Source organism: Enhydra lutris, unplaced genomic scaffold (genome assembly GCF_002288905.1).
Source record: "Enhydra lutris kenyoni isolate GAN:26980312 unplaced genomic scaffold, ASM228890v2 scaffoldscaffold15, whole genome shotgun sequence".
NCBI classification, from domain to species: Eukaryota; Metazoa; Chordata; class Mammalia; order Carnivora; family Mustelidae; genus Enhydra; species Enhydra lutris.
Window position 1 is genome coordinate 63086286 of NW_019154099.1, and position 12805 is coordinate 63099090.

Consider the following 12805-nt stretch of genomic DNA (forward strand, 5'->3'; position numbering starts at 1 on the left):
AGCTGTGCTTGTCCAGCCCTGAGCTCCCACTTCTGGGTGAGCAGCCGGGGCAACTGTGCGTGTGCCTGCCACTTCGCCCCCATCGCGGGGTGTGACTGCTTTTCCCAGCAGAGTTGCCGTGATGTTTTTCAAAGCAACGCTGTGTCAGTTACACCATATTTGGCTCATCACAGCTTTTTAGTAAACATCTTTTTGATAAAGTTAAATATTTCGTTCTATGTTTTATTCTGCAACTCGTGTTATTTTTAGCTGCCGCGTGTCGTAGCAGCTTTAGCTTGGGTGCACCTCCTCAGTCGCAGGAGTCGTTCTGTCGGGTGGTTGTAAGTGTAGGGAGGAGAGTCAACACGCAGGTTTGTCTGTTGGCGCCTTAAACTCTGTCAGCCTGAAAGTCACGTCCCTGGGCTGAGTCCGCCTGTTTTGGGGCAGCTGGTGCCGGCAGTGCCTCCCGCGCAGGCCCCAGCACTGTGAGCTGCGGCTCACACGTCGCCGTGTCTCACACGTCGCCCGCCAGGGGGTTGAGGATGGAAGGACTGACGCGTTGTGACCTTGAGGGGCGTGTGAGCTCGGCTCGCGCTCATGAGGGGCTTCAGCCCCTGTCCAGGGAGTCGGTGCCCACGAGCACGGTGCCCAGGAGCGCGGTTAGGACGGGGGAGGAGCGGAGAGAGAACAGCTCCCTGTCACCCAGGGAGCAGTTCCGGAGCGCCTGCTGTGTGCCTGGCCCCCTGACCTTGCTGCTTCTTGTGGGCCAGTTGTGCAGACAGGTCCAGCTTGGGGAGAGGACGAGAGCATGGGTGCTGGCTGTGGGGGCCCAGGCCTCACGTCAGGCAGCCCTCTGGTGACTCTCCTCCCTGTCTGTGTGGGTGCTGGTGTCCTAAATCCACTCTCCCGGGAGCGTCACCAACCCAGTCCCTGTGAAACGTGTTCAGTAAGTGCCAGACTGACCGGTTTCCGCGTGTCCCGAACCCTCGGCTCTGAGCCTCAGCTAATGCGCCTTTTCCACGGTGAGCCCAGGCCCTGGAACGCACGTCCCTGTTGAGCAGAAACGGAAGGTTCAGGCAGTGCGTCTCCTGCCTGGAGACCTGTTCGCTTTTCTGTCCTTTTTCCGGAAAGCTTACTGTCTGACTTCATGACTTTTGAATGAATGAGGGTGACGCACAGTTTGGAAAACACTGTGATGAAACTTTAATCGTTGGAAATGTGAATTGAAAGAATGAAATTGAGAGTTTTCTTTCTGTGGTTTGTGGTCACTGGCCCTGACCGGTGGCCTTATCTAGGACCAAGTGCCTGGTCAGCTGTCCCCTGGCCACAGGAGGCAGCACATTCATCCTGCTGAGGAGGGGCCCTGGGCACGGCCAGTCCCTGAAGCTGTGTCCCGTCCCTGTGAAGGGCTGTCCCAGCACCTGGTACCCGATGGTGGCTTGCTGGGGCACTTGGCTGTGCAGAACCTGGGAAGTCCTGTTTCTGTACTGATTCCTGGATCAGCTCTTTGGTGGGGTGGAGTCACCTACGAGACCTGAGGACGCTGAGGTGTGACTTGACGGTACACAGCAGCGTCTGTGTGTCCCTTGCGGGAATATTTGCATATTAATGGCACCAAATTCTGAGTCCTTGTTGAAAACAAACGAGGCTCCCTTCCTTGGGTGAAGAGATGGTGCAGAGTGCTCAGACTTGGTCCCCTGCGGTGCGGGTCATGCTGCCGTCCCCAGAGCTGCCTTGCCCTGGCGTGTGGGTCTGTTGCTCCAGTGCTCATCGCCCCCGCGCCCCCACGCTGCCCTGTTCGAGGTGCTGGGTCCCTGCGAAGCCTCCATTGGGACGAGGCCCGCACATGCAGGTGGGCCGATGGGCACCACGAGTGCGGGGACTTTTTCCTATTTGTGTTTTGGCGTTTAGCACCCCCTGGGAGAGAGGATTTCATCCTTGTCCGCATCACTGAATGGAAGGGAAAGTAAACTTGGGCCAGGGGAACAGTGGGAACGTGCCCTGAGGCTGGCTTTGTGGGCCCCTCCTCGAACCACAGCGTCCCCGGGGGTCGCCGTCTGGCGGGCTCGTCGGGATGGGACGGTTCCTGGTGCTTTTGTTGGACCCGGGAAGACCCCGGGAGTCGGCGAGGGGAACGGCTCGTGCCGCACAGAAGTGCTGCTCGCCGGCGTCTGGCTCTCGGTGTGGGCCGTGGTGCTCGCGCGACCATGTTCTCGCGGTCCCCGTGGCTGGCGGAGCTCGGCAGTGCCCGTGGAGGATGGGAAGCGGTAAAACGGCAGGGGCGCACGCGGGAGATGTCTCATTGTGTTCTGAATTGTCTCTTTTGACTGTAGGTAATTGGTACGCCTCAGAGACCTGCAGCGCCCAACACTCTGGTGGTAGGAAGCCCACACACCCCTAACACTCACTTTGTCTCCCAGAACCAGCCTTCAGACCCCTCACCTTGGTCTGCCGGGTGAGCACATCGCCGAGAATCGCAACCCCGGCTCTCCGGGCCACGCGGCCGGCCGTCACGCCCGTGTAGACGGCGTCAGGGCGCGCTTCTCGCGGAGGAGAAGTCTGGCTGCAGGGGAGCCGCTCCCCGCGGTCCGGGGGTGGCGGCACTGTGAGGGGGCAGCTTGCGGTGGAGGAAGAGGAGGAAGCTGGCTTCTCAGCACTGCGGTGATGGGCGCTTTTTCCGTTGTCTGCACTGGGAAGTAGCGCCTAGGGGACAGCGTGCACGTGGGCAGCTCTGGCTGCCGTTCCTTGGGCGACACCACGGGAGGGTCCTGCCACACGGTCACCTGGACCCTGTCTTCCCTGTAAAGCAACCTCGTGAGAAAACGATTTTACTCGGAAGTCAGCTCTGTGACTTTCCTTGAAAACAAAAACAAAGCTTTTTGGATTTACATCTGTATTGGTTCTAAAGCAAAAATCGTAATTTCCCGAGTCATCGTGAGAAACTCAGAGCCACCCTTTCCTTGACGTGGTGCCTTAAAAAGTTGAGCCATTGGGTTTCCCGTGCTCTGAGGCTCACTGCGGTCTTCAGGGTCGGGTGCCCGCCGCCACATGGCCGTCATGGTCTCCACACCGCTTTGGCTCGCAGCCAAATTTTCCGTAAAAGTTCTTAAATTTGCGGTAAAATTTCCATAGTTCCTATGTCCGTGGACATCTTTTTAAGAAGCAGCGTTGGTGTATCAGGACGCGGTAGATACGCACCGGCGGCTCCTGCCCTTCCAGGCGAGGCCCCGTGTTTTCTGGGAGCGGATGCAGATAGGAGGCCTGGCCACTTAAACGTTGGTGTCTTGGCCCCGTGGCTGTGCCCAGTGCGCTCTACAGACGAGCTGGGTCCCCGGGGCTGCGCGTGGGGTCTCGGCCTGTGCCCAGCTTGCTAGCCTTGTGGGTGAACATGTGTCCCCCGGGGGCCGGCGTGGGGGTGCTGAGGGCACTGCTGTTCCTTTGTGTTTTCTAAGGAAGCGGCACAGGAAAGGGGAGAAGAACGGGAAGGGCCTGCGGCACTTCTCCATGAAGGTGTGCGAGAAGGTGCAGAGGAAGGGGACCACGTCCTACAATGAGGTGGCCGACGAGCTGGTCGCAGAGTTCAGTACCGCCGACAACCACATCCTACCAAACGAGTCCGTGAGTATGTGCCGCGCGGCGGGTACACACCCCGGTGCCGTACGGCCCGCCCTGGGTTTCTCTGAGGCCACTGGAGACAGTTCAGAGAACAGTCTGAAAGGCGTCTGCAGACCTGTTCACAGCACGACAGCTCATCCTCCCGGATGTGGTCGTGCGCGGGGCCTGGCTCCCAGCGGGCTGGCCCCCCGGCACAGCTCCCTCTTCCCCGGGCTCAGTGGGGATGTGCTGGGAGCGTCCCGGACAGTGTGGAAAGCTCATGCTCCGTGCCCAGCAGGCTTACGACCAGAAGAACATACGACGGCGCGTCTACGATGCCTTGAACGTGCTGATGGCCATGAACATCATCTCGAAGGAGAAGAAAGAGATCAAGTGGATCGGCCTGCCCACCAACTCGGCTCAGGAGTGCCGGAATCTAGAGGTGACGCGGCTCAGCTGTTTCCCATCACGCCCCTGTACGTTTGTCCCAGAGCCGGTGTGCGTCCCGAGGGTGCCTGCTCAGGGTCTGGTGCGTGTGTGCCTGGCCCGGTCCAGGGCTCCGCCGCTTGCCCACCGGACATTGGTGTGCCGCCTGTCCAGCCTGCCTGCGCTCTGCGGGCACCGATGAGGAGGCGTCTGGCCCACCGTGGGCAGCGGACCCCAGCGTAGGAAGTTCTGAATCCTGGCTGGTGGGGTTCAAGTTTTACAGCGTCGTGTCCAGAAGACGAGAGAAGGTGGAGAGGAGGGTACAGCGAGAGACGGAAGAAACCCCTGTGGGTCCCGTCCCCATGCCTGGTTGGCTCTAGGTTGCCTGTTTCCCCTCGTTAGATTGGGGCAAAGGGTTCCGCAAGCTCGTCCCTAGGGGGTGCTGGTGGCTGTGTCGTGACGCCGCCGTCTTGTTCTGAAGGTGGAGAGGCAGAGGCGGCTTGAACGGATCAAGCAGAAGCAGTCTCAGCTCCAGGAGCTCATCTTGCAGGTACGGGCGCTGCTCCCCGCCGGTCTGGCCCCATCCTGCTGCCACGGTGTCCCCTGTGCCCCTGGGTCTGCTGCCCGGACGCCTCAGAAGGTCCCGAGCAGCGTGCTGGCGCCACGTTCCGCGCTGCCTCGTGTGGGGACGGAGGGCGGGAGGGCGCGTCCACACGGCCCTTCCCCGCGTGTTGTCCTAGCTGTTAGGTGTTACCGTTGTTCACCTCCTACGGGCCCTCGCGACGAGCTATCCTGGAGCCCAGGCGTGGGGCTCAGCACTGTCTGCGGCCTGGGCGCGTGTCTGGCGCGGACGGCCTCTGCACTGAGAGCTCGAATGCGGTTTCACACGCGGGCACTGTAGACGCTTACAGGGAGCGCGCGTGCGCGGTAAGCCCACGGGCTGCGTGCGTGCTGCTCGTCCAAGTCTAAACGGTGGGAGGGACTCCGCTCGGAAGGCAGCGCCCGGAGCTTCCCTGGGGCAGGAATGCACTCTGAGGACTGGAGCCCAGACCAGGGTGTGAGGTGGCAGCTGTGGGGCAGAGGTCAGTGTGCGTGGCCAGTAGACCTGTGTCTCCGTCCCCTGTACCTGCAGAGGACGTCCCCAGTATGGGCGTCTTCCCTGCGGGGATCTGGAGATGCCCATTCAGGGCTGGAAGCAAAAACACAGATTGTACCAGGAGCTAGCTGGAGGGCATGGCCAGTCCCTGGCCTGAGGCCGTGCAGTGCTGGGGCCGTCTGGCCAGGGCCTCGGGTTGGGTTCAGCCGCCGTGGAAGTGGCTGGCCAAGGAGGGGAGCAGGGGGGAGCCCTGGGACCCTGGAGGGACGTGTAGCAGGGTCTGAGGACAGGCCTAGTGGCTGGTGACAGAAGATGAAGGTGGGGGCGTCAGCGAGGGGCTTGGGACGTGTGCTGGCTCAGTACCCCCAGGCCGCGATGGAGGGTGTGTGTCTTGCCTCGCTAGGTGCGCTCAGCCCGGGGCACCGCAGCCAGCCCCTGTGCCCTAGCGGAGGCTTCGGGGTGGGGAGCGCTCCAGTGGGTGGAAGCGGCCTCGGGGTCGAGGGGCACAGGAGAGGAGCGGGCACACATCACCGGGCAGTGGTCCCTCTTTCTTCGCTCAGTTCTCTGCGGCATCTGCAGCACACGGAGCTACTTGAAACCAAGCCTCATGGTCCCCCGCAGGGCACGGTGCCCTGGGGGCCAGCTGTGGTGGGAGGGGCGCCTTCTGGCTTTACCGCAGGGGAGTTCGCGTGCAGGGGTGAAGTGTGAGGGCTTTCCCCAGGGAGAGCGCCGTGCCGGCAGGTGCTCCGTGAGGCACCGGGTGCTCCGCCGAATGTCCACCTTCTTGGATGCGGAATGGGCAGGAGGACGGTAGCCTCCACGGCCTCCAGCGTGGATGCTCTTTCCGCGACCCGCCGGGGAGGGGTTTCTGTCCTATCTGCGTGAGCACCTGCCACCCGCCTCCACTCCCCTCGGGGTGTTTGGTGTTCGGGCGCACTCACTCCCTCCCCCGGCGGATCGCTCTGAGCTCTCGAGGGGCCTGACCCCTGTTGCTGCCCTGTGGGGTTGGGCAGGGTTGTCAGGGACGCCCACGGACAAGGCTAGGTTGCCGGCGCTGGTGTGAGTGGCCTGCTGGTGGCTCATCTCTTTTAGCAAATCGCCTTCAAGAATCTGGTGCAGAGGAACCGGCAGGCGGAGCAGCAGGCCAGCCGGCCGCCCCCGCCCAACTCCGTCATCCACCTGCCCTTCATCATCGTCAACACCAGCAAGAAGACCGTCATCGACTGTAGCATTTCCAATGACAAGTAGGTCCCGTGACAGGTGCCCACCCCTGCCCCGGGGCCCAGCTGAGCCTCAGGTCGGTGGAGAGCGCCACTGTCACGGTCCGTGGCACGCCTGCTCATTTCGTCAGAGAAGTATCTGACTTGTCGTTCCTCGACATCTGGCGCAACAAAGTTACAGTCTTCTTTCTCACACCCCTGGTTTCGTGTTTGTCTTGTGAAAGGAAGACCTGGGGCCCGTCAGGGTTGTTACTGGCACAGCCGTCGAACCCTGGTGTGGACAGTGGCTGGCGTTCCGTGCCGGCCGGGGGTGCAGGCAGCCCGTCCCACGCGCGGCGCCTCTGTGACGCTCTAGCGCTTCTGAGTGCATGGGTTTTGGGGGACGTGGGTAAAGAGGGGGTCTGAGGGAGGTTGGCTGAGTGGGGTGTCTCTGCTTGGGGCCCTGTGCCGCGATGAACACGGCCAGTGACACCTTTTCTGACGGTGACTTTGCCCCCAGGTTCGAGTATCTCTTCAACTTTGACAACACGTTTGAGATCCACGACGACATAGAGGTCCTGAAGCGGATGGGGATGGCCTGCGGGCTGGAGTCCGGGAGCTGCTCTGCTGAGGACCTGAAGGTGGCGAGAAGCTTGGTGCCGAAAGCGCTGGAACCTTACGTGACAGGTCTGTCGCCTCCGGTTCTCTTGGTGGCCGTGGGGCCGGACCTCAGGTCTGGACGTGCAGCCCGCCTTTGCTGAGGCCGAATTCGCACTTGGCACCAGGAGTGGGGACAGCTAGATTGGGGGTGGGGCGCCCGTGGGGACCATGGGGTTTTGGGGGTGGTTGGCCCCCCCAGCCAGGGAACCCAGACAAGCCTCTGAGGAGTGAGGTGCTCTGCCTCCTGACGCGGGGGGAGGAAGAGTTTGCTCGGGAGCCGTGTGGGGGACTCCTGTGCTGAGCGGCGCGGTCGGGGCCACAGAGGGCAGGCACTTTGTGGTGAGGAAGCTGCTGGCCCTGCCCCACTTTGTGGTGTGGGTCCCCCCACCCCCAGAGCCGCTGGGCTGGATCGGACCACACCAGCTCCCAGCCGGCGCACCACAGAGGCCGTGGACACTGGCCGTGCTCCTGGTGCATGCCGTCTCCCAGGACGTCGGGTCCTCCCGCCCTCGGCCCCACTTTCCACTTTCTGACAGCGTCCGTTCCGTGGCACAGCTGCATGGTCATTGGTGATCATGTACAGGAAGGTCTGGGTGCCTTCTTGAGAGGATGGCCAGTGTCCCCATAGAGAAACCACCAGCGGGTCAGCTGTCTGGCCTGGACCCGCCTTGTGGCGGCGTGAGCCTCTCTTGTGACCTTTGCTTTGTTTTCTTCTCTTCAGAGATGGCTCAGGGATCCATTGGAGGGGTGTTCGTCACGTCATCGGTGTCGACCTCGAATGGCACGCGGCTTTCTGCCAGGTGACTGTGGCTCTGGGCTGAGCGGGTGGGCAGAGCCCCTGCTCTCCCGCAGACAGTCCGTCCTCCTCCACGGCTCCCGCTGGCTCCTGGCGCGAGGGTGGGACTTCCCCACTGGCCATGCTGTCGGTGTTGGCCGCTCCCGGCAGGGCTCCTCTCAGGCTGTGTGCCCCGAAGGCCCACCGTAGCCTGTACCCTGGGTGACCAGGAGCCTCTTTTTCATGGTTTCTTCCCCCTGAAACTTCAAGTGACACATGATTGACTTTTTAAAAGTAGCATGCAGGGACGCCTGGGTGGCTCAGTGGGTTAAAGCCTCTGCCTTCAGCTCAGGTCAAGATCCCAGGGTCCTGGGATCGAGCCCTGCATTGGGCTCTTTGCTCAGCAGGGAGCCTGCTTCCCCCCTCTCTCTGCCTGCCTCTCTGCCTACTTGTGATCTCTGTCTGTCAAATAAATAAATAAAATCTTAAAAAAAAAAAAGTAGCATGCAGTGACGGGGCCCAAACTGCCTGAGCCCCCTGTAGGCAGCCCGAGGGCCGGGGTTTTCTTCATCTGTGTTTCCCGTTCCTGCTTAACACACTTGAGGTCACACTGTGCATAAAGCTGTGTTCTCTGCTTTTTTTTTTAAAGATTTGATTTATTTGAGCGAGAGAGAGAGAGCATGAGCTGGGGAGGGAGAGCAGCAGAGGGAGAAGCAGACTCCCCACCGAGCAGGGAGCTTGAGCGGGACTCCATCCTGGGACCTGGGGACCCTGGGACCGGGGACCCTGGGACCGTGACCTGAGCCAAAGGCAGACACCTCGCCGACTGGGCCACCAGGAGCTGCTTTTTTTTCCTCTTTACTGTTTATTGGATGTATGTTTTCTGTGTTACTAGAGGAGCTGTACTCCTTAAGTCCGTGTGTGCGAGCCTTCGATCTGGCTGTGCCACAAAGCAGAATTGTATCGTTTCTGCGTATTTATCTTAGGTTTTTTAAAGACGAGTATAAGATGATTTCTGTATTAAGTATTCACGAAACAGCGGTTTTATTAGCTTTCATGTCATGTCATATTATATGTGTTACCTTGTATCAACTCTAGATGTTAATAGATGTTTAATTCCTTAACATACGAGATGGATGAGCAGTTGTAGGTTCAACAGAATGGATGGATATGCCAGCGGGTGGCGCGGTGCGCCGTGGCCAGCTCGCGCTCCAGGGTTCTGGGACGTGGGCGAGGCCCCGGGCCTGTGTTGCCGGATGGTCTGGCCGTGGGGTCGTCCCTGAAGTCCTTTGGGAGGTGTCTGGCCCGAGACCAGCTCCGTTTTTCCCGGTAGCCCGCCAGCTGTGTGTGCGGTGTCGGTCTGCCGTGCTGCCCAGTGGGCGTTCCCCGAGGCGCGACTCGGGTGTTGACTCAGGTTTTGAGTCACTCCAGCTTTGTAACAAGGCGAGTAAATTCACCACCGTTTCAGAAGAAAAATCAGTGCAGAGACTGGTGTTATTTTGTGAAGACAATAATTTCTTGGGCAGTTTGGTGTTTCCTGCTCACGAGAAAGGATGCAGTGTGAAGCGGCTTTATGGCTGAGTTTTTACCCTTTCTGACTTTCTTGCTAGGCTGGATTTCACAGATGTGTAGTTCCTTTGTCAACGACTGGAATGTTGAACAGTGTTTATCGTATGATGTTCCTAAATGCTAGAAGGCATTAAGATATATACATATGGTTGCATGTTAAAGAAAAGTGTTTCTTGGCGCTCGAGCTCTGGCCTGTGGCAGGTGTGGGTGCCGTCCACCTGGGGCTCCCCTCTGTGTTGCCCGGTGAGAGCCGTGCCCGGAGCCCACGCCCCAGACTCCCTCTCTCTCTCGTGTAGAGTAGCCGCGTCTCCCAGGCGGTTCTGCCCTTCTGGGTCTGTCCTGTTGAGGCAGCGGCAGGGCCCTTCCAGTGGAGTAGCAGAGCCTGAGGCTTCTCCTGGGTGACCCCGAGCCCCTCTGTGCTTGTGGGAGGTGCCTGCCTGGAGTCTGGAGGGTCTCTGTTGAGCTTTAAGTTCTAGACTCGCATCCCTTTAACATGTGATGTTTCTTAGAATACGTTTTTTTGCTGCCCAAATACTGAGAAATCCCCGTGACTTCTGATGAGAACTCTGTGAGCGGGTCCCACACGGGGACACGTGCACTTTGGGGGTGAGGCTGTCGGCACCGGGGCCCCAGGGTGCTGTCTGACGGTCAGTGTCTGGGCCACTCTGCCAGGTGCTGGGAGGTACCTGAACCCAGAGGTCTTTCCTCAGGATCCCAGCAGAGAATCTCTCGGTTGTAGGCCAGGGCCTTGCCTGAGGCGCTGTTGACACTGGGGCCGGGTGCCTGTCGTGCACGTGGCTCCCTGGGGCTTAGATGGCAGTAGGCCCCCCGAGTCGCGATAGCGGAGATGGTTAGGTGTCCCCTGCTGAGATTCCCAGGGGCACAGTGGCAACATTGACCGGTTCCAGACGCCCATCCGAGGACCAGGGTGTAGGGCCGAGCAGCCCTGCTTCCCAGAGGCGCCAGCCCTGCAGCCCTGTCCCCCGCACCCCTGGGCTCTGCCCTGCCAACCTCGCTGCCTTTCAGCGAGAGCCATTTCCTGGGCTGGCGGACAGCTGTGGGCTTCTCGCAGAGTGTCTGGATGAGACTCACCTGTCACAGCTCAGCCTCCTGGGCTTGGCGCTGGCTCCGGGGGAGTGGAGGGTGTCGTTGGCACGTGTGTGCACACCGCATCACGCAGCCACACGCATAGACCCCACACCTGCACGCATGCGCGCACACAACACGTGCACAGTCATGCACACGGGCACACTTAAGCAACACGTGCACACACGTAGACCCAGCACGTGCACCACACAGTACATGTGCACCCGTGCACAGGCACATGCACACGCAGACCACACGCGCGCACACATGCCCTTGCGTACATGCCTACACACCTAGTTGGGTGCTTCCCACACGCTGCTGGCTGGGAGCCTTGCTTTTTGGAGGATTCCTGTCCTTTCCTGGGGCCCCTTTTTCCTAAGCTGTGCCCCTCCCCCAAGATCCAGGGTGTCACAAGTACACAGCCTGGAAGAAGGAGCTGTGATCTCCAGCTTCAGCGTGTGGGGTTTTGTGTGTGACGTGATCACCAAGCCCGCGGCAGCCGGTGCTGCTTCGGTTCTGTACCGCGGAGGCTGGGCTCGGGTGCCGGGTGCGCTGGTGCGGACGTGGGGCTCCCCGCTCTGCCTGACCGCCTTGTCTCGCCTCGTCCTCACAGTGACCTGACCAACGGTGCGGACGGCATGCTGGCCACAAGCTCCAGCGGGTCCCAGTACAGCGGCTCCCGGGTGGAGACCCCCGTGTCCTATGTCGGGGAGGACGAGGAGGAGGACGACGACTTTAATGAGAACGAGGAGGAGGACTGACGCCTGCCTGCGGCCCACCCTCGCGGTCTGCGTCGGGAGCACTGGTTCGGGAGCGGCTGCTTCTGCTGTGGGCGTGTGTTTCTTTCTGGCCTCCTCCCCGGGACCCGGTGGCGAGCTGCTGACCGGCCACGCGGCTCCGGCGAGCAGGCGAGGGCCGTGTCCCGCGGGGTCTCGGGGTGAGCGGTGGGGTGTCTCCACGCCAGTGGTCGCTCGGGCCCCTTCCTCACTGTCTAGGGTTGTGTCTCCATTGTCTGTCCCCATCCAGCCTTCCCTTTGCTCCCCGCCCTTGCCGAGCGCGCCGGAGCACTGGTGTGCCAGCCGGGTCACCAGGGCGGGTTGCGCGTGTCTGCCGGGGTGTGCGGCCCCTGCTGATGCCGGCCCGTCCCGGGGCGTCGGGGGGCCTGGTGCACGGCGGCTCTGCTTTTCCTTGTTCGGCACCGTCAGCTGTATCGTGACTATTTTCCCTTAAATTATATTGACTGTGATTCCGTCCAGTTTATACTTTTCTCTCCGTTGCAGCAAATTGCGAAGTTCTGTTTCTGTTTTTGTTCGTTCAGAGTCTCCTGCCGTGCTGCTGTGGCGGCGACCGTGGCGGGAGGCTCGGGCGCGCGTGCCGCTGGGGAGGCCGCCTGATTTCTCCCAGGCGGGCATGACGCTGGGGTCGTTGTTCACAGGCCAGCACGTCTGTCATCTGAGGACACGAACTGAAACAAACGTCTTTGTTCCGTGGCCGCCTCCTGTAATCTGTGATGAAGTCGACATTAAATAGAGAGAACATTCTAACAGTTTTTTAACTCAGAATTTGTCAATCATTTTTAATAGTTCTTTTTTTATAAGAAGAAAAAGGAATTTCAGGACAGGCAGTAGTCCCTTTTAAAATTTATTCACAAAGACCCATTAACCGCACAGTTGCCGTCAGCTGCCTGTTCTAAACAGTAGTCTTTTTATTGAAACACAAATAAACTTTTCTGTAATATTTTATGGAATATAAAGAGACTTTAATTGTTTGACTTGTTTAACTTGGCACTGTTAGTTTTTATTAATAAAACGCGCATGGGCATTTTAAACAAGTTCTCTGCTCCTCTACTTCCAGATTCTTGTCCACGTGTCACTCTGTCTCCCGTGTCGGTCTTGCTTCTCACCAGGCGAGGGCAGGCGGCCAGGCCGGACAGGGGCCCGGGGCACACACCGAAGCCCGCCCTCCACTGTGCGCTCTGTGGGCACGGCCCCGCGTCCCTCCCGGGTCCTTGCAGTTGAGACAGGGTCGGGGGTTTGGCATTCAGGCGCGAGGTCGTACGGTGCGGAAGGACCACAAAGTGGTGTGGACGGTGGAGGACTGTCGCCTGTGCGGGGGTGTCTGCGGTGCTGTGGAGCAACGGGCAGCCGGTGCGGTCTTGCCGGTCGTGACCTCCTTCCGCTGTCGAGGGCGGCAGGCGCTGGAGGGTGGTGGCCCGGCGGCTCCGTGCTCACCGGCTGCCACGGGCCCCAGGTGGCCTCCCTGTGGGACCCGTGGAGCTGGCGTGGACGGGGGCCGCTCGCAGAGGGCGCCTATCCTCGGGGTCTGACAGGCTTCCACGCTCAGCTGTATGGGACTGTGTCGCTCTCTGGGAGGCGACATTGCACCTGGTGCTTGCATGGGGTCAGGACACCAGGTCGCGCG

The 12805-nt window shown here is 60.4% G+C and overlaps 1 protein-coding gene across 2 annotated transcripts in view; it reads left to right on the forward strand.

The window, feature by feature from the left end:
- Nucleotides 1-12209, forward strand: part of LOC111146891 (transcription factor Dp-1) — a 44204-nt gene extending 31995 nt beyond the window's left edge. For both annotated transcript variants that reach the window (XM_022502615.1, XM_022502614.1), the window contains exons 5-12: nt 2313-2434; nt 3432-3597; nt 3872-4015; nt 4481-4549; nt 6188-6339; nt 6815-6981; nt 7676-7754; nt 10998-12209. In XM_022502615.1, the coding sequence (XP_022358323.1) occupies nt 2313-2434; nt 3432-3597; nt 3872-4015; nt 4481-4549; nt 6188-6339; nt 6815-6981; nt 7676-7754; nt 10998-11145 (1047 nt within the window). In that variant the 3' untranslated portion in view covers nt 11146-12209. The remainder of the gene's footprint in view (nt 1-2312; nt 2435-3431; nt 3598-3871; nt 4016-4480; nt 4550-6187; nt 6340-6814; nt 6982-7675; nt 7755-10997) is intronic.
- The last annotated feature ends 596 nt before the right edge of the window (nt 12210-12805 follow it).